We start from the raw sequence: 25,275 nt of genomic DNA on the forward strand, positions 1-25,275 counted from the left end.
ACTGGAGTAACAGGTGGTTGTTAGGCTCTATGCAGGTTCTGGGAACACAACCTGGGTTCTCTGCCCGTGTAACTAGTGCTCTTAACCACTGAGCCATCTACCCAGTCCCCTGTATTTCTTTTTAATTAATGGGGGGGGGGTAATTTATGTTTATTTTATGTGTTTGAGTGTTTTGCCTGCATGTAAGTGTACCCATGCGTTCAATGCCTGCAGAGGCCAGAAGAAGGTGACAGATCCCCCTGGAACTGGAGTTAGTCACCATGTGGGTGCTGGAAATCAAACCTGGGTCCTCTGCAAGAGCCGCCAGTACTCTTAACTACTGAGCCATCTCTCTAGTGCCCTCAAGTCATGTAGTTCTAAATAAATTGGGTTAAAAAAGAAACACAGGGAATAACAGCCTTCCCCCGGGAATATTTTTAAAGAGTTTGAACTAACTGATAAAAAACAAGATATATCAAAACTTGTGGGGTGGAGCTAATGCAGTATTTGAAATTAAAAGTTAGCCTCAAATACACAGTTTTTGAAGCTTCATTTTAGTGTAAACAGTGCGTGTCTGATATCCAAAGAAAACATTTAAACAGAAGTCTAAATTATAAGGCTTACTATTCAAAATTGGCTAAAATCAACCTTTCCACTTCCATCTGTTTCTATCCTGGTGCCATTCCTTCCCCACAAGTCATGCCCATGTGAAGGTATGCACCTTGGACTGTTGAGTAATTTGCTTTTAATTCTTCCCTCATAAGCCTAAGAACAAGAAAAGCAAGATGGGCCTCTGCAGTGAAACTCTTGGGTAATAAAGTTAATAGCTGTTCATGAATTCCCAAAGCCAAGGAGAGGTGAGAGATAAGAGAACTCCCCTAGTGTTTCAGTGCCGGCAGGAGCACAAAGAACCCTCCCCACACACAAACGTCCCCCCACCCCTGCCCCCAGCTCTCCTTGCTGAGGGTTCCCAGAGAAGTGTACCCATTTCTCCTTACATAAAGGCCTCTTGGTTAGGTTAGCTCACCTCACTCTTGGCTTTAGATCCCTTATCTGCAAACTGGGTTAATCCGTGCTGTGAGATGTAATGAGTTAATGCATATATGTGCCTGTATACTACAAAAGGTTCGACAAGGAAGGCCTAAACGTCAGCTACTGTTACTTTGTGGGAATAGGGTTTTTCAGTTTGGGCCTTGCTTTTCCCTTAAGAGCTTATTTCGTGTACATGTACGACTGGGGGAGGGGGCGTTGCTGGAGAGGGTTGCCCGCTGGTTAGAAACAAATGGAGTGGATGTTGGAGAGTGGAAGGGTGAAGGGACACAACGGGTACGCCAAGACTGTTTGCAAGCTCCCAAAATAAACTTCAACGCGAAATCCGCACAGAACCCCAGCAGGGAGCAACCTGTGCACAAAACAGCCAACAACGGAAGACCTCCCACAGGACACCTGTCCGGGGACAGCCAGAAGCGGGCCACCCAACACGCTGCCCTCCTCCACTAAATTCCCCTTTTGCTTCGGCGCACCCACGCTGTGACCTCACGGCTTCAATGTCAGGTGTCTCGGAGGTTTTGGTCTGTGCACCTGCGCAGCCCCAGGTCCACCCCACCGACACACTGGCGACCAGAGGGAGCCACAGCAGCTGCCAGCTGCGGGAGAATTAGCCTCCACCCTCCGCCCAGGCCAGGGGGCGTGGCTCCCTCGGAGGACCCACCCGGCCATCCTCATTGGCCAAGGGTGTTAAGGGGGCGGAAACAGCGCGCACCCTTCTCAGACCCTGCAGCTCCTCCCGAAAGTGGGTCCCTGGGGACCGGAGGCCCAGGTGGGTGAGAAGAGGGTGCCTGCTCGGGGCAAGCCCGGTCCCCGGGCCATGGGGGGACAGGTGAGGCTGCCGCCCGGAGAACCCTGCCGAGAAGGTGAGTGTCTGCCCCGGGAGGACAGATGAGGACACCTGTCACCTGGGTGGCCAACAGACCCGATGGGAGGTCACGGAATAAGACTAAACCCGAGAAAAAGTGTCGATTCCTAATTCCTAAAGGTGTCGTTCATATCCTGTACTTCCAATCGGTCAGCCGGGTGAACCCGACAGTAATCATTCGTCGGTGCCCAGTACCCCCAAGCTCGGTGGGGAAAGCCTGCGTGGAACCCGACGGGCGTGACGCCCACTTGGTGCCCGGACCGTGTGGATTACAGCGTCCTGTGTGGCGGGGAAATTCGGGATGCTAAGGAGAGAGTTCCAGGTTTCGTCGCAGGAGGAAGTTTCCTCTGGCTCCACGGCATTTCCAGAGTCCGAGGTCCACGTCACTTGCCAGGCAGAGAGCGTGCTTCCCGCGCTGTGCCCTGCGCTGGCTCCACGGGGTCGCAGGCCGTGGAGGTCGCGCTGCTCCCCGGGGAAGATACTGGGTTGGTCCCGGCCCTCTGCGAGGCTTGGGGATGCAACATCTCTAACCAGAGCCTCACATCTGACTCGGGGTGCCGTCACTTCAGGTGCTTAGGGCGAGAACTGGGCAGGAGTGGAAATAGGGAACTGGGCGCACCGTTTCGAAAGTTCTCACCGCGTGCTGGGCTGGGATTTACAGCCCCCACCTCGCCCAGTAAAATCCCGGGGCGGGCGCGGCCCCTTGCCATTTGCCAGAAGTTCACCACATCCACAGGCTTCGTGCAGTCTCAACGCAGAAGACTCAAGCGAGCCTGGAATAAAGTAGGGGAACTAGTGGGGCAGCCTTGGGAAGTGGGTGTGTGTTACAAATAAAATGCCTCTTTTCAGGCGGAAAGCCATTTCTAACCGCCTGCTAATGACATAAAGGGAAAGCGGGCAGTGAGCTGTCAGGTGAGAAGTGTACATTTGAGAAGTTGCTGTCTTCTGTGTTCTTTCCTTAGCTCCTCCAGCTTATTCCTTAATAGAGAAATAGAAAGAAAACGAAGGGAAAGAGGGAGGGAGGAGGGAGGTAAGGAGAGGGGGACAGGGGACACGGGGGACGGGGGACACGGGTGGAGGGAAGGAGCTCATCAAACAGCTAGCAAAAAAGAGAAAAGACACATCCGAGAAAATGCTGCAAAGGTTGACTATTTCAAAATTGACGTGGTTCCGAAGGCAGCTGGGCCTAGGATTACTTACTAGACAGTGGGGGTTTATGTCCTTTTCTAAATAATTATGAAACCAATAAGCTAGATTGTTGCTAAGGCACCCTACCCTTGTTTGTTCAGGATCTTAAGTAGATTGCATCCACTTGTTTGACCTCTGGATCATCTTCCTGCTTTACTCATCATGCATTTAGTTGCAACAAGAAATAGCCAAGTGCTTATTGATCTCCATGACTAACTGGGCTGGAAGCTGGTGGGAAAGAGGAGAATTCACCTGTAGTGGAGATTAGGCATCAGCTTCAGAGAGCCTTCTCAGCTGTCACTTAGCAGCCTGAGACTTCTGTAAAATGGGAAGAATCTGCCTGCTTACAGCTGTGAGTCCAGGTGCAGGTCAGATTCCATGGGAAACACAGTTCAGAGCCTGGCAAGACATAGGCATAGTCTTGGTTTCTTTTGATTTGTTTGAGAAGACAAACAAGAGTCTGGTGAGCCAAGCACTGGCCTAGGCACTAGGAAAGGATTTTCAGGACACTGGGCTCCTTGATTCTAGAGCTAGGTGCCTACTCCCTTTCAGTTGACTGCCCTGAGGGGAGGTAATATTCAAGAAGCAAGTGAACAGAAATTGTGCCTACAATGGCAGTAAAGCATGGCAGATAATGGTCCCTTAGAAAAAGTGACCAAAATGATGAGGCAGTCAGTCACGAGCCCTGAGAAATAGTCCCATTAGACTTTCATGAAGAAAAAGTTAAGACTGCACTTTGACTTTGACTTTTGAAACTATGAATACTTCAAAAGACCTTATAACCCAAAATTATTGTTTTTAAAAAAAGACAAACAAATATGTAGGAAGGATTTGTGGGGGGGGGGGTGAGGCAGTTCTCAATACTATTTGTACATCTTCTAACAGACCAACAGATGGAAACATGACAAATGTTAAGAAGCACAGATATCACCTAGGATGTATCAGGGACTGTGGAATCAGGAAGGACTCAAGGGACAGAAAGACTGGCCCACAAAAAGACATGTACAGATTCCCACTTACCTGAGGAGCTCTTAGCTGATTTGGAGTTGGAAAAGTAAGACTCCAGTAGAGGGGAATCCAGAGTTTTACAATTTTTTTCTTTTATGTAGTGAGCTGCTTTTCCTGGCTATGGCTGTTGACAGTGTTTAGAGTTGATCCCTCCTGTCTTCATGGTCTGACTATCTTTGGTTTTAAGAAGAGGAGATTAAGGAACTGAAACCCTTTGAGAATTGGCTGTATCTTCTACTTCCGTATTGATAGACAAAATCCTGAAATTTCAAAATCATTCATGTAAAACATCCATTTGCCCTCAGACCTAATTAAATTCTGTGAGTTTTATTAATTTTCCATCTTAACAGTTACAGAAACTGAGCCAGAGACTCTAACATGACTTCATAATTAGTGATCAAAACAAATACAGAATTATTTGGACCTACATTTTGCCTATAGGTGCCTGCCTAGCACCTACACTTCCTATGTGGAAGAACTTATTCCAATGTGGTGGGATTAGGAATGAGGCCTTGGGGTGGTAACTGGGTCATGCTGAGAGAGCTTTCATTCATGAGATTACAGCCTGAGTATCACTCATCCAAAATCTTGGGATCGATCTTTGGATTTCAGATGTTTTGGGATTGGGGAATATTTACATGAACATAATGAGATGAAAGGAATAGGACCCAAGTCTGAATGATGAGTTCACACATATTTCATATGAACTTTATACATATGCATTTCCTGAGGTAGCTTCATAAAATAATTTAAGATTATCTTGCATAAAACAGGGTTTTATAGTGTGGAATTTTCCATTGATGTCACATCAGTGCTCAAAACTTGTATGTTTTTGATCTGGGCACAGCGGCACACACCTTTAATCCCAGCACTCCAGAGGCAGAGGCAGGCAGATTTCTGTGAAATCAGGTAGCAAGTTCCAGGCCAGCTGAGGCTACAGGGAGACCCTGTCTGAAAACAAAACAAAAGTTTTTTCATTTTTGTAGCTTGGATTTTTGATGAACGTTGTCAAACCTGTAGAAGCCCGAGAGCTCACTACCTAGCTTATTTTTACCACAGGAAGGATGCCATCACCTACCCTGCTGATCTCAGACTTCAGCCTCCAGAGCTGTGGGAAATATCTGTTGTTAAATATCACAGTTAATGCTGTTTTGTTATATCAGCTGGAACTAGAGCAGCTATCCAGCCCACAGCTCTCAGAGACAGTACCATCCATTTTATCCATTTTCATGCTTCTGACACATAACTCTAAGAATATCCATGTGATAAACATTTCTCCATATCCATCAAATGATCAAATTTTTATTATTAAGACAAGTTGATTCTGCAAAATATTACTGCTTGTCTGATGCACTGGAAAATTTTAATGAGAAAACTAAAAGGCAAGATATTTTTCTAACTTCTAAAGATTTCTTTTTAAAAAATATTTTATTATTTTTATTTTATGTGTATGACTCTATTGCCTGCATATGTGTAAGTATACCCATGTCATGCAATGGGAAGAGGCCGTTGGATCCCTTGGAACTGGAGTTATGGATGGTTATTAGCTGTCATGTGGGTACTGGGAATTGAACCTGGGTCCTCTACAGGAGGCTTAACCACTGAATCATCTCTACAGCCCCTAAAGATTTCTTAAGTACCAAAGTTAAACACTGCTTAAAAGTAATAAAAAATTTTCCAGTAAAAATTGTTCAGAAGACAATGATAATCATTGCTGAGTCTGATATTTAATAGGAACTATAAATAATTGGCTTTAATATATTATTTTGGAGGGGCTTCTTTTTGAGGCAGGCTCTTCCTGTAGTCCCAGCTAGCCTAGAACTCGCTATGTAGGCCTGACTGACCTCAAACTCAGAGATCTGCCTGCCTCTGCCTCCCAAGTGCTGGATAAAAGGCATGCACCACCATGCCTGGCAAACAGTTGATTTTAAAACCCTTGATATACATGCAAGTTTATGCCAATATTCCTTAAATACCCTTTCCTGCATTTTCATTTTTAAACTGTTGATTTACTTCAAAGGGACTTCATTTTTAGCAGTTTAATAGGTCTGATATATTGATGGTAAAGTGTGGAAACAGCCCCCTACCCCATGGGAAGGTTGAAAGATACAGGATTTTATTTGATTTTTTTTTTGCAAATTTCATACAATATATTTTTACCATATTTAGATCTCCTCCCCTATCTGCACCCCCTTACTATGCCCCCACCTAATTTCATATATATATGCCTAAAGAGTTAAATTTGTGCCCCCAATTGCCCCCATCCACTGGAGCCTGGTTAACCTACCCAGTGTCACACCCTTAAAGAAAACTGACTCTCCCTCTCCCAGGAGCCATCAGTTGACAATACTTTGTCAGGTAGGGCTGGAGTTTCTTACCCATTTCTTCACATCTATTCTGGGATTTTGTCTGGCTTGAGCTGATGTGGTGCATGTGCATGCTGTCACCATTGCTGTGAGTTCATATGAGTAACTTCTCAGCTGTCTGGAAACCTCTGTTTCCTTTGGTCCATCCACCACCTCTGGCTCCTACAATCTTTCCTCCCCATCTTCTACAATGATCCCTGAGTCTTAGGGAGGCAAAAGTTTGAAATTTAGGGATAAGCACTCTGCAGTCTCTTATTCTGTACACATTGGCCAGTTGTGGAATTCTGTGTTAAAATCGTCATCTGCTGCATAAGGGACATTCTCTAGTGAGAATTAAGAGATGCATTCATCTCTGGGTATAACAGTAAGTCATTAGAAGTCACTTTAGCTATAGCAAAATAATAGTATTAGGCTCTCCCCTAATGTCTATGTCCTGTCTAGCCACAAGTTCCTAGGTCTGATATCAGTGTTAGGTATGGGCTTCATCATATGAGCAAGGTTTCAGATTTTAAATCAACAGTATCTTCTCAATTCTCATTTGAAGTGTGTATCTCTATCCCTGCTTATGTGTCTGAAGGTCAGTTGAGGGGAACTAATCTAGACTGGGTTCCGTAGGTCCCTACTTCAGGTTGCATGTCTGCCTGTGGCTGGCTCCTTGCTGTGTACTCATGTTTTCTCCGTGTGTTTTCTTCCTATGTGGAATTCAGGCTGAAGGGCCAAGAGCAGCTCAGAGAATTACAGATGTGCAACACAGTAAACTAGGCTGGGATGTAACTCAGTTGATAGAGTGCTTGCCTTGAATGCACAGAGCCCTCAACTTGATCACATAAACCAGGTGTTGTGCATGCTTGTAATCATAGCACAGAGGAGGTAGAGGCAGGAGGATCCGAAGTTCAAGGTCACCCTCATTTGTATAGCAAATTCAAGGCCAACTTGGGATGCAAGAGACCCTGTCTCAGAGAGAGACAGAGACAGAGAGAACCCAACTACATAAGCAATTTGAAGCATGTCTTCATATTGCCTCTGCTGACCTCTCATTGGTTACCAACAAATTAGCCCAGTATCAATGATGGAGATAATCAACTTATAAAGAGTAAAGGTACATTTGGGCTCACAGCTTTGGGGGGTCCATTCCATTGCTTTGGGGCAGTAGCAAGGCAGTGCATCATGATAGGAGCATGTAGCAGGGCAAAACTGTTCACCACGGGGATCAGGCCCTTAAACACACAGACCTTTCAGAGATATTTAACATCCACACTACAGCAGAGGAAGAGCAGCTCGCCAACAGGAAGAACAAGGGAGTGAAGACACACTGAATAATCACAGAAGACTAGATACTGAGGCAATGTTTTCTTTAACTGGAAATATATTACAGTAATCAAAAGCATAGCTTTATGCAACCAGACTTCCTAGAACTCAAATGTTATATTCTGTGCCATAAACTGCATAATTGAACTATTCTCTAGAGATGTATATGGTCTTTGAGGGATGATAGCATTTCACCTCTGTATAACTATTACTATTTTACTACCTGTACTTGTATGTCATGTTTATAATTTTCTGAAACAAAAAGACTAAGAGTTGGTTTTGCCTTTTAACAGTTATATAACATTGGTCAAACATTGAAATCTTGGCATCAGTTCCTTTAAAATGTCTTCCATCAGTCAGTGCCCCTGAGTTTAGAATTGGTCAGCAGTATGTATGAGTCAGTAGACCTACAAATAACTCTGGGAGCAAAGACAGGTTATGCTTTAACCACAAAACTATAAAAGACACCTGTAGAACTGAGTCAAAGTCAATGTGGAAGTAAGGAGATGAAGTGAGTGTGACCCCTCAGCCCACCCACGACACAGAGAGTGGAGCTTATAGTGGGGGATCAGTAACTCTATAGAATGCCTAACTTTGTTTTTAAAATTTAAAAGGATGTGTGTGCATGCGTGTGTGCATGTGTGTGTGTGTGTGTGTGTGTGTGAACAGTTGTACCTGTGACCAGGCCTAGTGACTCATACCTTTCACCTTAGCATTTAATAGGCTCACCCACGACACAGAGAGTGGAGCTTATAGTAGGGAAATCAGTAACTCTATAGAATGCCTAACTTTGTTTTTAAAATTTAAAAGGATGTGTGTGCATGCGTGTGTCCGTGTGTGTGTGTGTGTGAACAGTTATACCTGTGACCAGGCCTAGTGACTCATACCTTTCATCTTAGCATTTAATAGGCTCAGACAGGAAGAGTGCTGCCATTTGTAAGCTACCCTGGGTTACAGAGCAAGAACCAAGCCAGTCATAACTATACAATGAGACCTTGTCTCAAATTTTTTAAAAACATTGCTTTTTAATTACATCTGTATATAGAAGATAGATATTAGTTTGAACTATATAAATGCTATTTTACAGAATCAAAGGACCAGTTTCATACAGTTCAGCATAGTACAAAAGCATTAGCAGTGCTGTTTGTAAGAACATAAATACCATTATCTAAAAACCAACCAACTACAAAAGAAAATTTAGGCATAGCACTGTCACAGGGGAGAATTCTATAGAACACATGTCAACACAGATAAACTTTAAAAGTAAGCAAGTCATCAGAGAACACATTCTGAATGATTGTATTTTTATAAAGTACAAAAATAGCAAACTGGGTTAGGTAGATGGCTCAGTGGGTAAAGGTGCTTGCTGTCAAGTCTGAGGACCTGGGATTGACCTCTGGGACCCACATAGTAGGAGGAGAGAACCCACTCCCGTAATTTGTCCTCTGAATGTCACACATGTTCTGTGCCGCATGCACACACGTAAGTAAATAAATGTAGCAAAAATTTTAAGGAGGCCAACTAGACTACTAAAGATATAATAGTATAGGAAGGTTTTTTGGTCCCCCTGCGCCCCCCTGCAGCAAGATCTCAGACTGTGTCCTCAGGCTAATAGGAACTCAGCATGGCCTCAAACGCAATCCTCCTGCTTCAGTCTCATAAGTACTAGCATTACATATATGAGCTGTATCGGGCCCAACTTTTTTTTTCTCTGTTCCTCTTTTATATCATCCTGTTCTTATTTTGTGAATACAACTCCCTATGTAGACTTGAACTCACAAAGATTCGCCTGCCTCTGCCTCCCAAGTGCTGGGATTAAAGACGTGTGCCACCACGCCCAGTGGAAATCACTTTTTCAAGGAAAAAAATGTTAACAAGAAATCAGGATATGTGTTGCCTCTAAAGGATGATATTTTATTTCCTAAACTGAGTAGTTGATTCATTGATATCATCTGAGTATTATTTCTTTACAAATGGCACATATTTCCCAACAATTTATTACTCAATATTTAGAAAAGCAGCAATAACAAAGAAGTTAAACAAGCTCTACTGGCAGGAATATAAATTGGTACAGTCACTTTAAAAGCAGCTGACAGTATCTAATAAAATAAGAAAGTAATGAATATAATAGTCTTTCTATGTTTAATAAAGTCCAGATTCAATTTGCTGCATAATTACTTTGCTTCTCAGGATCCTGAGAAGCCAAGTCTGATTAGAGATAGCTTTGAGTCCTCTAAAACAAGCCAGAGTCTCTGCCCACACACCCTGCCCCACCCATCCCTCCCGGTGCCCTGTGCCCTTCCACACCCTCTATCCCAACATTCAGTCTCTCCTTCCTTCAGTCCCAGCTGCTATGGGCTTTACTCCCTGAATACTCCCAAAGCATAAAACAATTGAAGTTCTAAGGTCAATAGCCAAGCAAGATTTTTATTATTTTTTCCTGCCATCAAACTCACAGTTTTCATGTCTGCCACTTACAGTGAGAATTCAGAAAATGCAGCTAAGATTGTGTACTCTCTTGTCACTGCGGCCCCCACATCCCCTAAAATTCAGGAAACATTTTGCTGTGTCAACAGCTTAGAAGGCATATTGTTCTCTGGAATGAGATCCGCCCACCCTGGTTTTGGAGATGAAGTCTTGAAATGGTTATGCTAACTGTTTAACTTTACTATGGTAATAGATATGAATGTGGCCTGGAATTCCTTGGCAAGTCAGATGTTTTCTTAGGAATGAATGTGGTCAGAATTGTAACTAACAAAGCACTCCCCAGGTCACTTTCCCTTGTGTGTTGTTCTTTGTTGTTTCTTTGGTTGGCTGTTGTGTTTTTGTTGTGTCCCATGTAGTCCAGGCTGGCCTCGAAATTGTGATCTGATCTGCCACGTGCCTGAATTACATGTGTGTGCCACCACTCCCCACTTATTTCTTGGGATTTAGAGGAGATGCCCAGTAGAAAGAATAAGATTACTAAAAGAGCTGGCTGGTATAAAAATTTGCAGTAGTTCTTTTTAAACATCTTGCAAGAACATTTCCCTTTATGTAAACAATTTCTAAAAATCGCTTTAATAATACAATTCTCCTTGGTATATTTAGAAGTTTTGACTCAGAATCTATTCTGTATCTCTGAGGTAAAGCCATTTCATGTTTACATTACACAAACAAAATCATAGTCAGGAAATGTTGAGAATAACAACGTGACCATTTTCTGACCTAAACTTGAAGGCTATTTTCTAACTTTGCATGTGGTAAAAATTTGATGATTTCAGAATGCTTTTTTTGGAGGGGGGGGGTCTTTTTTTTTTTTTTTTTGAGACAGGGTCTCCCTGTAGCCCCAGCTGTCCTGGAAGTCACTATGTAGACCAGGCTGGCCTTGAACTCACGGAGATCCTCCTGCCTCTGCCTCCCGAGTGCTGGGATTAAAGGTGTGTGCCACCACACCCAGCCCAGAATGCTTTTTGAACATACAAAGAACCACTTCTGGAGGTTTTTTTGCTAAGTCATTTGTAAACTGTCTTAATATGTTCATATATTTTCTTCAGATTTGGAGGAGGTTAAACCAGGGTTGTTGTTTTGGTTGTAGATTTTTGTGTTTGTTTCTTTGTTGTTATGCAAGGTCTCACTATGTAGACCAGGCTGGCCCTAAACTCCCAAAGATCTGCCTGCTCTGCCTCTGGAGTGCTGGGATTAAAGGCATGTACCACCATGCCCAGAAAGTTGCTGTGTTTTGTTTTTATTTTGTTTTTTGTTGAATCCCAAAGATGAACTTGATAATTTTCCTTTGTCCTTTTTTGTTTAAGATAAATTGTAGCAGGGCACTTTGCCTTTTTATAAGGAAAAAAAAAAAAAGAGCAAATAGAGTGTAAGTCACAGTGTCACTTTGCTGGTAGCTAGCTGTTCGAGTGGGAAATAGACTAGTACAAGTTTTGTTACATAGTGTAAAATGTTTCTACTTAGTATTTCAGGGCTTAGCCTAAAATTTCCAAAACATTTATGATAATGGGCTGTCCCAGTAGATTTGCACTGTTCCTTAAATCTTATCCTTTAAAAAGCCTACTGATGTTTAATTAGTTTTCTATGAAATTCTGTTTTACTTAGGAGCAGGTCAATCAGTTGACCTGAAAAAGCATCTTCTCTGGGCAAAGTAGTATGCAAAATCAAAATTTAATGTGTTTTCTGGAATACACAGTTCATACCCCCACCAAATGGGTTAGCTAACTTTCTTGTAATAGGATAATTTAGAGGCCTGTGCTGTCATCGAGGCCTTTCCACCCTAGTCACAAACCCTACTTTCCAAGAGGCATGCTGATCAGGAGTGAGGTGGATGTGGGAGACTGATAAACTGAGGCATATAAGCCGGTTCTCAGCAACCTCCCAGCTCCAGCAGGATCCTTTCCTACTGTAACCAAGACCTACATACTGCCAGATCTTTTCACTTATAGGAGGATCCCAGAATTTCATGTAAAATCTCTCATTTTTAAACAGTGACAACGAAAGAATTTTAAATCATTTTTAAGCACCTGTGCAAGTTAATTTGAAAGTGTCTGCAGGCCTGGGGACCACCCCTCAGGGACTTCCCTGCTTGCAATAGTAAAATGTTTCTTCCCACTCACATGCCTGTTTCTTGCAGAAAGGGATAAGCATTTACATAACCCCCTTCCCTTCCTAACACCTCTCTCTTCCTTTTCTCTAGGATATGTGCTGTCTTTGGTCTGTCTGAACTCCTCCCAGGCTTCCTGTGAGATCACAAACGTGTCACTGCTGCCTTACCCTGCCCTCTACACAGACCTGAATTCCAGCATAACCAACTTGAGCATCTCAGCAAATGTAGAAAACAAGTACAGTCTCTATGTGGGCCTGCTACTGGCCATAAGCTCCAGTATTTTTATCGGCTCCAGTTTCATATTGAAAAAGAAGGGACTCTTGCAACTGGCCAACAAGGGCATTACTAGAGCAGGTAAGAAACGCACACAGTGGACACATGACAGTTTCTAGCCACAGGGATAATCCCTGTGAGACCTCAGTCCTTCAGACACCATCACTGGCTGCTTCTGTCTTAGCTTCTATGCCCTTGATGGAGCCAGCTCTCTCACCCAGTGTCTGGCCTCCTACATAAAGGACACCCTGATACCTCTCCAACTTGGTCTTGTGCTACCTTCCCAGTCCTCTCCTCTTTCATTCTTGAAATAGAGCAAGTTCCTTCCACCCCAAGCTCTCTTCCCTTTGCCCAGAATTCTCTTCTCCCTGCCCTTCATCAGCTCCCTCACCATACTGACTTCGGTTTACAGTTCACCAGCCTAACAGGTCCCCGTTCACCATCCTCCATGGGCAGGTCTCTCTCAATTTCTAGCACTGAAACAATAGTTTTCTTTATTGTCTCTAAAATCAATTATAGTTGTGCATGTATTGTGAGCAGGTTTGTTTGTTTATGGATAGTAGATTCTTGAGAGCAAGAACCACATCCTCACCGTGTTCGGCACCCACCCCGTATTTGTTGAATCAATGAATGGATAGCAATAAAATGATGCCACTATTTGAAGTGACATTTCCAGTCCCTGGAGACTCCACCTGACTTCATTTGTCATGAATTTTTATTCATTTTTATGAAGTGTACTGTCATAAGAAACTTAAATATTTTTCTTAGATCAGTATGGAAAAATAAATAACTAAAAATTATGTAAATAAGTTTCTAAAGGAGTACAGAGTAAGGGAGATTCGTGACACCAAAAATATACCGTGTTTCTATCTTAATGAAAACAATTTTATGCTGGAATTAAATAATTAAGGAATGATTATTGAAAATATACAAGTGAACCAGATTACATATAACAATTTAATACAAAACTTTAAAAAGTTATATATTTCAAACCAGTGAGAAAATATTAATTATTTAATTAAAAGCACTGAGACAGGGGCTAGAGAAATGGGTCAGCAGTTAAGAGCACTGACTGCTCTTTCAGAAAACCCAAGTTCAATTCCCAGCATCCACATGACAGCAACAACCCTCCATAACTCCAGTTCCAGGGAATTCCAATGCCCTCTTCTGACCTCTGCAAGTATCACATGACTTGGGTGTACATGCAGGCAATACACTCATATACACAAAATAAAAATAAAATATTTTTAAGGTATTGAAACAATTGGGGGAAAAGTAAAGAAAAATGTAAGAGTTCTATTTTATATCATTCAACAAAACAAATTCCAGGTTATTTAAAGTTAAACAAAATATGTTTTTAATCAAGAAAAAAAGCCCTCCTAAGCATAAATCTATGCTGTGTAAAGGAAAAGATTATCTGAATTGATGGACAATAGATAACAGACGATGGTAGACAGATATCCTCTTTGAAAATACATTAGCTGAAACTAAAAGTCAAATGATACACTGGGGGAAACTAAGAAATATATGACAATATAAAGAGCAACTGCAGTCACTAAGGAAGTTCATACCCTAACAGAAAACAGGCAAAACTCATAAGGAAGAAACACAAAATGAGAGATGCGAGCATCCAGTGTTGTAATGTGATTCCCATTTAGTCATCTGCAGATTTTATAAGGAGAAAATCCTAAAGAAACATAAACTATTTAGCAAAATAATCTTTATTGGTTATATATCCTGTTTAATTATAATAAAATCATCTAGATCAAGGAGTTAATTAAAATTGAGAAAGTTCCATTGTCTATAGCTAGCACGTTGGCAGTGACCAGGGCACAGATTAGAGTCGTGGGAAGAGAACTGGGTACCTTCAGAAGAGCTTTTTGTCCTTTTCAGTATGCCACAGTGAAAGGTACGTGGAGTCCATCTGTCTGGCACTTGTCACTCTTTTATTAATTCATCCAAACTCTCAAGCTCCTGTGTCAACCGTCATGTCTTCTTCCCTTTGTGGCAGTGTAACTTATAAATTATGACTTTGTTTTAGTTTTAACTATGGCTGAAACAAAGACTTCATAGATTATAATATTTAATGTCTATACCTGTGACTGACTTGATAATTAAGTAAAATTTCATACAAGCAAAAAGAACTTTCTATAAAAGTCAAAGGTGACCAAATAGGAAGTTTTAAACGTCCTTGGGAGAGGGCTAGATCACTGCCCTCAGAGACTGTATCTGCTGACATGACCAGAGGCCTTCCCTTTGCCAGCATGTTTAGCACCTCGCGAGGAGTCAGTTCTTTCTGCCCTTCTTTCTCCAGTTTAGAACATAATTTTTGTTTGTATTTTCCCAGGACAAGGTGGACATTCATACCTCAAGGAATGGCTGTGGTGGGCAGGATTGCTGTTAAGTAAGTTCATCAGTTTAAGTACAACACATGGTAGTTATCAAAGTTAATTTCTCTTTCTTCCTGGCAAGGGTAGAATTTTGGTACGAAAATTATTGTGATAACATATTACCTTATATAATTACATATAGGTCATTCTTCATGCCTCTGTCCCCCCTAAACTCTGCCCTCAGGCAGGGAATGCAAAGGGAGAAGTCAGTGTTCTTCAAATATTGCATTGTATCACAAACGTCTCACGGTTTTCCCCTTGGCTTGAAAGTCTTTCCTCCTTCATCTTCCAAATTCCTAATTTGACTATGAGGCAATCCTGACAACATTCTCTCAGAAATGGGTACATCTTCTGTACAGGATAAACATGGCTGCTGATACAGGTATGGGCAGGGCGGGGAATGAGGTTGTCAGCATTCTTCCTCCTCCCAGACTTCCTTTTAGGTGGGAAGCACTTCTTAAATGCTAATTTGATGCTATCACAGGAGACAGATAATCCCCTCAGCCACTCTCCTTGACTTCCCTCTCCCTCTTGCCACCGGTGAACTTTCTTCAATGTCAAGTCTGAGACTTCCAAAGACAGGACATCATAAAAAGTGGTTTCACACAGCTTATAGATCAGTCAGAAGTCTTAAAGATTCCCTTGGTTTTTCCAAAACCAAGTAACCTATGTCAGATTTTTAAGAAATCCTATTATAAGAAATAATTTGGGGGCCTAGAGAGATGGCTCCACAGTTAGGAGCACTGGCTGCACTTGTAGAGGACATGGGTTCAATTCCCAGCACCTACAAGGCAGCTAACAACCATCCTAACCCCAGTTCCAGGGGATCTGACGCCCTCTTCTGACCACTAATGACATTGCACAACACAGGTGCCCTTACATATGTGCAGGCAACACATTTATACACATAGAAACAATAAAATATTTTTTAAAAAAAGAAATAATTTGGGTACCTTATCCCTGATAAATGGTGTAATCTGAAAAGGATAATGAATAAAAATAATTTACATTTTTTTGCCCTTTCCAATTTTTTACAGTGCTTTTTTTTTTTTTTTTTTTGTATCTATTTGCTGATTTCATTTGAATAAAAATTTACAGGATTGTTTCAGGAAGGTTCCAGTATATATCTGAGTGATTCTCTCATTCTCTGTGTATATCTCCTCACTCTCCACTCACATTTTAAAATGAAATAATAGGGACTAGAGAGATGGCTCAGCAGTTAAAAGAATTTGCTGCTCTTGTAGAGGATTGGGGTTTGGCTCTCAGCCCTCGCATGGTGTCTTACAACCACCCGTAACTCCGGATCCAGTGGATCCAATGCCCTCTTCTGGCTTCCACAAGTACTGCATGCACATGGTACACATACATACACTCACACAAATGAAATAAAAACAAATCTTAAAATGAAAATTAAGACGATTGTATGGCTACATTTAAAATTTCATGCTTACCAGATTTTAAAAAAAAAAGTTATGACAGTATGAAAGAGTGAAAAACAGCATTAGGGATGCTATCTGGTGATAAGTGTATGAAATTAATGTTTTCCTGGAACAATGTCTATAAAGATAAAAACTATAAACAACATAAGGTCTTCAAAGAAAGCCAAATAGTCTGAGACAGGTGCCATGACTGTTTTTATGAGAGGCGGCTCTTAATTGCTCTTTAAATTTAGATGTTTTATGATGTTCTAATGCTGAGCACTCCTGTAGTGGTAGGAGGCATGGAGCAAGGTAGACAAAGGAACAAAGAAAAATAAAAGGAGTATGCCGATGTTTTATCACTCCACTGACGTGTTTTTGTGGTTCAGTTGGACAGCATGAAATACTACATTCTCTGGGGAAGTGTCCAACTGTGCTATCTGAGAAAATCTGGCTCCCACACAAGAGCCAGTGCTTGGAGGAATTTCTCTCACTCTAGAAGTTATTTGCAACACACTACCTCATGTAAACCTAGAGTTCTTCAGATAAGAAGGATTATAGTCAGGCGTGCATGCTTGGGACTTTAAAACAGCTACTTAGATTTTCTTGAGCTACTTGGACACCACCACGTACTTGTAGATCATCTCCAATTCGAAGATGCCTCACTCCGTGGGCCTGTGATAGGATTCCTGGCTGTCCTCCAGCCAGACACCAGATCTCTAGAAAGCCTTCTCATTTTACAAGATGCTTATTGCTGTTATTACTGTGGTTAAATTGCAAAGCAGTAGCTATTCTTAGGCAAATGGAATAATTTTCTGCTTACTCCAAAGTTCTCTACTAGATTTCATCAGACTGGCCAAATGCGATTTCAGCGGGGAAGTAGCCAAAATCTCTATCGAAAGTCACTTAAAATGTACATTCGTTGGCCAGCTTTAGTTGAACTGGTATTACCAAATGATTGCAGTAGATCTGCGTCCTGTAACAACAATCCCTTGCCACCTGCCAGAAGAAGAACTTACATCATTCCAGTCAGATAGGTCTTTAAGTCTTTGCGTTAGAAGTCTATGGATCCTCTCGTCTACTCATATTTCTGCTTGCTTTCCAGTGGGAGCAGGAGAGGCTGCAAACTTTGCAGCTTATGCCTTTGCACCTGCCACCTTGGTCACCCCCCTCGGTGCTCTGAGTGTTCTTATAAGGTAGGTGAACAATAAGGAGCTTGGCTTCTGCAGGAATTTCACTACGTCCAGCACTCTTAAACTGTAAGAAACATACTGCTGAGAATATATCAGAACAAAAACTCCAGAGCAACCTGAGCTCTCAAAGCATAGAAAACCCCAAGTAATGTCTGGGTCCCCTGAGACACTTTGAACAATCCATGTAACTTTAGTTTCCTATAATATGGATATAGAAAGATTATTTTGGAGCCTGTGGAATGTGGCTCAGTAGTAGAGCACTTACATAGACAAGCCCCTGAGTTTGAGCCCTGGCAAAGAAAAAAATTACATTGTTGCCTTTTTAAAAAATCATCAAATAATTTGGAAAGGCTCCAAAAAAAAAAATGGCAGTAGAAATAGTAACTAAATTTTCATGTTATTATTACCTAGAAAAGCCATGACCAAGTGAGCTTGGCTCACCGATAACAAAGTAATTGTGTATTTGTGATGATTTGGTGAAGCCTGGTGGAATTTTGTTTTTGTTTTTTATACCTCTAAGCTGAATAAATTGCCAAAGTCCCTTAATTCTTCCTGTTGCCATAGTGGTTAATGACAACAGTTAAAAGGAAGACTTTGAAAAGCCTGGTGTTTAGGCTAAATTTCAACTCTCAGTAAAATTAATCCATTGCCTTCTGTATGCTTCTGTTGGAGACCCTTTGATTTTCCTGTGTCATGTTGTGTGGGTCGGACTTTTCTGAGTTGGTCCATGTATGACCTCAGCGAAGGTGCTCAAGTGAAGCCATGAACTCTTTTTGCACTTGGCTACTGTTTTATTGTCTATTTTTTCCATGCTTATTCCTTGTCAGTATCTAATGGAAAGCTTACGAATGGTCCCGCCCATTTCTCACTGTCTTTATGGACTTGTGAGGATTAGATGAGTTCATGCATCTAAAGCCAGTGCTCATCTCACTGGGGCTGCAGTCCCACAAATGACCACACGAGGGCAACTCTAGGAAAGCACCTGGTAATTGTTTACAAGCTGAGGTCATGGTTAATTAACACCAACTGCAGGAGTATGGTGGGGCAGGAACCCTAGTAAGTCGACTGGTGGAGCAGCAGGGTGACCTTTTCTGGGGCCATGGTAGTGCCAATCTGGAGCTCCATGAGATCAAGGCATGACAACCAAAGCTTTGGCAGCATTAGATAGCAGAAATACCAACACAGGAACAGATAGTAAGGAAGCATTTTAATGTTTTGGCAATCTGTATGGTTGTACAAGTGTGTGTCAGTTATATATCAACTCCAGAGTACTTATTATTTAGGTATGTATCTTTCGTGTGTGTTGGGGGGGGGGTGTTTAGGCCAGAGGACAATCTCAGGTGTCATCATTCTTCAGGATCCATCCACGTTTTGGTGTTGAGATAGGGTCCCTCATAAGCCTGGAACTGGATAACTAGGCTAAACTGCCTGGCCAGTGAGCACGAGAGATCCTCCTGTCTCCAGTTCCCCAGTATTGGGGTTACAAGGGCCACCACACTGGCTTTTTTACAAGGGTTCTGGTCATCAAACTCTGGTCTTCATGTTTGTGTGGCAAGCAACTTTATTGACTAAACTGTCTCCGAGTAGATATATATCCTTCTTTGAAACATTTGTGATCACTTATATTCTTAATGACTGAGCATCCCTAGTTCAAAAATTACAGAGCCAGCTGGGTGCAGTGGTTCACACCTTTAATCCCAGCACTCCAGAGGCAGAGGCAGGTGAATCTCTGTGAGATCATGGCCAGCCTGGTTTACATAATGAGTTCTAGGCCATCTGGGACTTCAGGGAAACCCTATCTCAAAAATAAAATTACAAAACCAAAATGCTCCAAAATGTGAACATTCTGAGTCTACACACAAAGCTATAAAGTGGAAAATCCCATACGTGACCTCATGTGGAAGAGTGCAATCAAAACATGAGCACATAAAAAATATCGTGTAAAATTACCCTGGGGGTAAGCCTGTAAAGTGTACATGAAGCATAAGTGAATCTTTCATTTAAGCTTGCCGGGTTCCCTCCCTCAAGAGATCTCATAATATATATGCAAATATTGAACATCTGAAAAAAAAATCTAAAATCTGAAACATGTCAGAACCCAAGCATTTCAGATAAGAGATGCTCAATTATGCCAGTGACTCAGGTAAAATATTTTTCATTTCACTTGCCATTACAGGAGATGGTGAGAGCTAATTAAGCAGGACCTCTGGAAGGTCATGGGCGATGACAAGAATACAGAACACCTGTGATAGCTCTCCAGATGTAAAAGCAGTAGGATGCTGACCATCATTTCTGAATTTAAAACTAGCATGGGGCTTTCCAGTATTACACAACATATTCCAATCAGCACCATGGGGTTCAGAGTAGCCCATGGTCCAATGTGACCTCTGAGCTGCGGTGGAATCAAAAGGCAGTTGAACTGCAGTGATTTGATTTGATTTTTCTCTCAACAGTGCAATATTGTCTTCCTATTTTTTAAATGAGCACTTGAACATTCATGGAAAAATAGGCTGTGTATTAAGTATATTGGGGTCCACCGTGATGGTTATCCATGCCCCCCAAGAAGAAGAAGTCACTTCTTTGCATGAAATGGAAATGAAATTGAGAGACCCAGGTCAGTGATTCATCTTTGAAAATAAAAACACTTAAATTATGGTCCTTTTTCTCTCTTCATCAAGTGACATATGGATGTTTGCTTACTTTTGGTTTTGGTTTGGTTTATTGAGACAGAATCTCACTATATCCAGACTGCCTTGAACTTACAGTCTCCCTTATCAGTCTCTAGTGCCAACATTACCAGCATGCCCCACCATGCCCATCATGAAATGAAATTTGTTATGACACGGTATAGGGTTCCCACAGCTTGCTGTGGGCTATAAATTAATAAGATTTATTACAAGTTTTTTGAAACAGTGACAGAATTTATTTTTGTGTTCATGTATCTCTGCTATGCAATGAAAGGACAAGGTAAGGAGAGCAGAGAAAAAGAGTTACAATCAACCCAAATTTCTGCTACTTACTGTTAAATAAAAATATAAAACACTGTATGTGCCCAGCTTCACAGTGATATTGGCAAGATTCAAATACTGTGTTCATAAAGCACTTTATGAACTCACTGAGCAACAGAATGGTGCTGTTATTTAACCTTACTTGTTTTCAAATTTGTGACTAAATAATATTTCAGAAAGAGGTGGTCCTGTTAGCATTTCCTAAGTCTAATTCTTTTCTCTTCCTAACAGGATTCATTCTCTTTGCTGTGATCATAACTGTGATTTCCTTGGTGCTGATTTTGATTGTGGCACCCAAGAAGGGACAGACTAATATATTGGTCTACATTGCAATCTGTTCTTTGATTGGAGCATTTTCCGTTTCCTCTGTCAAGGGCCTGGGAATTGCCATTAAGGAGCTCCTAGCATGGAAGCCGGTTCACAAGAATCCCCTGGTCTTCATTTTGCTTGCTGTGCTTGTGCTATCGGTAACTACACAGATTAACTACCTCAACAAAGCACTGGATACTTTCAACACGTCTCTGGTGACTCCTATTTACTATGTGTTCTTCACATCCATGGTGGTAGCCTGCTCTGCCATCTTGTTCCAGGAGTGGTATAGCATGAAAGCTGGAGATATCATCGGGACCCTGAGTGGGTTCCTCACCATCATCAATGGCATCTTCCTTCTACATGCTTTTAAAAATACTGACATCACCTGGAGTGAGCTCACATCTACTGCTAAGAAAGAAGGCCAGAACAGTTATGTTTTACTACAGAATGTAGATTGTTCAGCCTCAGGATATGATGATGACATTACCTTGTTTAGCAGGACTGATGACCAAAATCACCATAAACCTGAACTTCAACCAATATAGAACACTTGGAGAAGAGGAAAATTCTTACTGTTGGAAGGTCTCCTGGTAACACTGGTATATTTAACACTAAAGGAGTACTTTAGATGGGAAGACAAGTAAAAAAGCTTTTGCTTTGGTCACCAAATTTGAAAATCAAGTTTTGATCTTCTTGTAGAAGGCTTGTGTTTTTCTATTACATTTTTGCAACCATCAAAACATTCCCTAAGCATAGAAGAAGTTGGGAAGTTATATATGTCTCAGAAGAATCTTTCTTCCGGTCACAATAGATTTGGCACTGCCAGGTGATGCATTGTTTCTTTGGTGGCTGATCTTGGACTCAGGGTGATTCACAGATCACGTTAATTGTGTTCTAACAGCAGAATATTAGCCACTGTTCTCTGATGAGTCATAATCTCAAGTCATTAAAACTAAGAAACAAGAACACTGGTGCCTCATCCTCTCTTCTCCAACTTCCTTCTTTTTAAATTAGAAAATAAGCAACATATTAGTGAATGCCCCTGCTTTGGGAATCAACTCTTTAGTGGATTAGGATATAGAAAGCTTATTAATTTTAATTTATTCACATTATTACCAACTAAAGAGGGAGGATAGAAGGAGGAAGAAAACATTTTAGTCTTCAGGTAAAGAAAATACATTTTTTTTCTCTTCCCCAGAATAGAACACACCACAAATGATTATGTCACAGATTCTGTTAACAATGACCTGGATAACATAAAAAAATAATATTTTTTCTGAAGGAGTCAAATTCAGCTTTAGAGTTGCTTATAATATTCATTTTGTACCATTTTTTGGAGGTTGGGGTTTTGTAAGGTTTTGTTTGTATGTTTGTTTGTTTGTTTGTTTTGAGACAAGCTCTTACTATATAACCCATCCTGTCCTCAAGCTCATGACAGCCCTGCCTCAGCCTCCTGAGTGCTGAGGTTACAGGCATGCACCACCATGCCCAGCTTCCTTTAAAACAATTATTATTCCATAGATTTCTTCGTTGACACAGAGGTTTTAGTAAAGCAATCACTGCACTATGTGAGGTTTATTTTCTGCTCCAGTTTTCCTCAAATGTCTTAGCCCTTAAAGGTAAGTTTTCTCATACTGAAAACAACTAACAAAATCTTTGTGAAAAGCTTGAACAAATTATCTTAATGGTTCTTTCAAAATTTGGCACTTCCACTCTTAGTAAAGAAATCACAGTCAGTTTCAAAATGGCCACAGCCTCCTGTTTTTCTTAGTGGCAGGTTGCATTCTTTTCTGTAGAATTCATCTTGCCTGTGTTTCGCATTCAGTTCATGGGGCAGTGTTTAGGGAGAGTGAAATTCCTGGAAAACAAAATTTAAGACCTGAGAACTGGCACTGGAGAGATGGCTCGCACTGGTTGCTCTTGCAGAGGACCAAGTTTGCTGCCCAGCACACACGGCAGCTAAAACTATCCAGATCTCCAATTCCAGGGGATCCAACAACCTTTTCTGACCTCTTCAGGCATCACACAACACAGGTACACTTACATACATGAAGGTAAAACACTCATACACTTAAGCTAAAAATAAATAATTTTAAAGACCCAGAGCTCCTACAGAAAGTGTCTTTTGCTCACTAAAACCTGCATGCAATTTTTCTAACTCATTCCAGATTCATGGCAGGAATAAATTTTTGATGATCTTTAATATTTATGGACAGATTTTCTGTCACTGATTTATAGAGAAGAAACTGCTATTTTATTTCTAGATTAAACATATTTCTCTCAAAACAAATTGAGTATCCTAACCAAAAAGTTTCATTTTAAAAGAAACTTTTAGGGTTGGTTGGATTTTGTTGCTATAGTTGTAACATCAAGTATTATTAGGTTTTGTTGTTGTTGTTGTTTTACACTTCCCAGGGTAGAAGTAGTAAGCTCTGCTATTCAGTATTCTAGTAAAATGACTTTAACGTTTCTGGTCCTACTGAGCTACGACTGACTTTCTAAGAGGTGACTGCACGATCAAAGAGAGCCCTTCAGCAGGGGTTACTATTGAGTGCAATTTACTGCATTCTAAGTTTGTGAAAAGCGATAATCCATGGAAGTTCCATGAGCTGATACCTCAAGTCAAACACATGTTCACTGTTCATTACTGATTCACTTTGTATTCAGATCTATACACTCTGAACACAAGTTTGTAGGAAAACTATCTTCTGAAAAGGTAGTGTTTGAAAACTGTACAAATTCTTTTAGCTTTTTTTTTTTTTTTTTTAACATTGAGAACTATACCAGTCCCTCCAGAATATCCTCCTGGTGAGAACATCTATCATTTCTCTTGACATCTTTCCTTAGGCTGTGGTGATTCTCCACTCTAGTGATTTTAAATTTTAGACATTTATTAAATGTCACTTGTTACTTGACACCTTAACTGTCAAGTTTTGCCATTGGTACATTGTGCACAGGTCAAAAGTTCCTAGAACACAAGAATCAATATGTTCTGGGTTGGAAAATGAGCTAGTGTTGACATATATGCCCAGGAGAAAGACCAAGAGATTTCATGAGTTGTAATATGTGGAGAAGCAATGGACTGTTGACAAAGCTCTCTGGAAATGTCATTGATGAGCGTATACACTAAAAGATTAATATGCTACTACAAATCTAAGACCAAAAACTAGTATTTCTCACATAGGAAGATACTGCTTAAGGAAGAATAAACTGCTGGGTCCCTCTGTTCACTAAATTACTTGTGTCATATACATATGCATTTTAATGTATATATTTTTGTCATCATGTGGATATCTGAAGATTCTTTTGTCAGTATCAGCACGTGCCATTAAGGATTACAAAGTTGTACTAGGGGAGAACAAATTGAAAGCTTTTGCTAATTCTGTAAAGTTAACAGTTTTGGTTTTTGATTTATAATTTCACTGTTGGATCACCAGTTAATGATTTTAGTTTATAGTATAAGATGTTCATAAAAAGCCATTAGATTTAACAACATCAGATTAACTTAACACTTATCTTATTTCTAAAAATCTGAAGTGAAATACATGGAGAGAGCCTTGGATTAGGCATCTGTAAATAACAGGCACCTCATAAAAATTAGTTCTCTTTGAATAAACACTCTAATCCTCACATTGTTATTACTAAAGCAATAAGGACCACTGAGCGCTAGTCTTCACAAATGCTTTGTTTTTTCTCAATTTCTGTCACACTGCTCATTTTAAACAATACAAGTGAAAGTGAATTCCATCATTATACCAGATCAATCATGGTACAAAATTATTCCAGCAAAAATATTTTTCTAACAGGCTGACAGAGCAGCTTAGTGGCAGAGTGCTTCAAGAGCACGCATAAGGCATTGGGTTTGATCCTGAGCTTGGAAAAAAAGCCTTAATAAAACCAGTGAAATGGAATTAAATGTTATTTTTACCTTCCAGAGCTTTATGAAAAAGTAACCTATAAATGTATGAAATGTTCTCAAATATTTTGAATAAATTATGTTCATGAGATTTTATATTTTTCAAATGCTTACAAATACTGTTCATTTTAGAAAGTTTATGAATTTTAAATATTTCTGTACATTGTGCATTTTCAATAAAATAATGTGATTTCATTATGCTTTCTGGAGTTTATGAACATAAAGTATACGTAATGGCAAGAACCGTCCCCATTTTGTTTTGATATTTAAAAGAAAGTTCTGGGAGTCAGGGGAAAAGCTTCATGGAAGCTAATTTTACCTTTTCTTTTTCTTTAAAATTGAAATTTGTTTTGAGAAGGCTCTGCACAAAACCATCTGCCGTAGAGCCAACTTGGCACCTGAAC

The 25,275-nt window shown here is 40.8% G+C and overlaps 1 protein-coding gene across 1 annotated transcript; it reads left to right on the forward strand.

The window, feature by feature from the left end:
* The first annotated feature begins 1,762 nt into the window (after positions 1–1,762).
* Positions 1,763–25,021, forward strand: Nipal1 (NIPA like domain containing 1). The gene is made up of 6 exons (XM_029565708.1): positions 1,763–1,892; positions 12,452–12,715; positions 14,982–15,038; positions 17,548–17,638; positions 20,089–20,249; positions 20,875–25,021. Exons 1-6 carry the CDS (start codon positions 1,847–1,849, stop codon positions 21,498–21,500), a joined length of 1,245 nt encoding a protein of 414 aa, XP_029421568.1. The 5' UTR covers positions 1,763–1,846; the 3' UTR covers positions 21,501–25,021.
* The last annotated feature ends 254 nt before the right edge of the window (positions 25,022–25,275 follow it).

Source organism: Nannospalax galili, unplaced genomic scaffold (assembly GCF_000622305.1).
Source record: "Nannospalax galili isolate Female #2095 unplaced genomic scaffold, S.galili_v1.0 scaffold318, whole genome shotgun sequence".
Classification (NCBI taxonomy): domain Eukaryota; kingdom Metazoa; phylum Chordata; class Mammalia; order Rodentia; family Spalacidae; genus Nannospalax; species Nannospalax galili.

Bases quoted from the DNA above. Each gene is read 5' to 3' on its own strand.
- Nipal1 (XM_029565708.1), top strand. From the start codon at position 1,847: ATGGGGGGACAGGTGAGGCTGCCGCCCGGAGAACCCTGCCGAGAAG. The intron at 12,716-14,981 runs GTAAGAAACGCA...GTATTTTCCCAG, and splicing joins CAAGGGCATTACTAGAGCAG to GACAAGGTGGACATTCATAC. The intron at 15,039-17,547 runs GTAAGTTCATCA...CTTGCTTTCCAG, and splicing joins GTGGGCAGGATTGCTGTTAA to TGGGAGCAGGAGAGGCTGCA.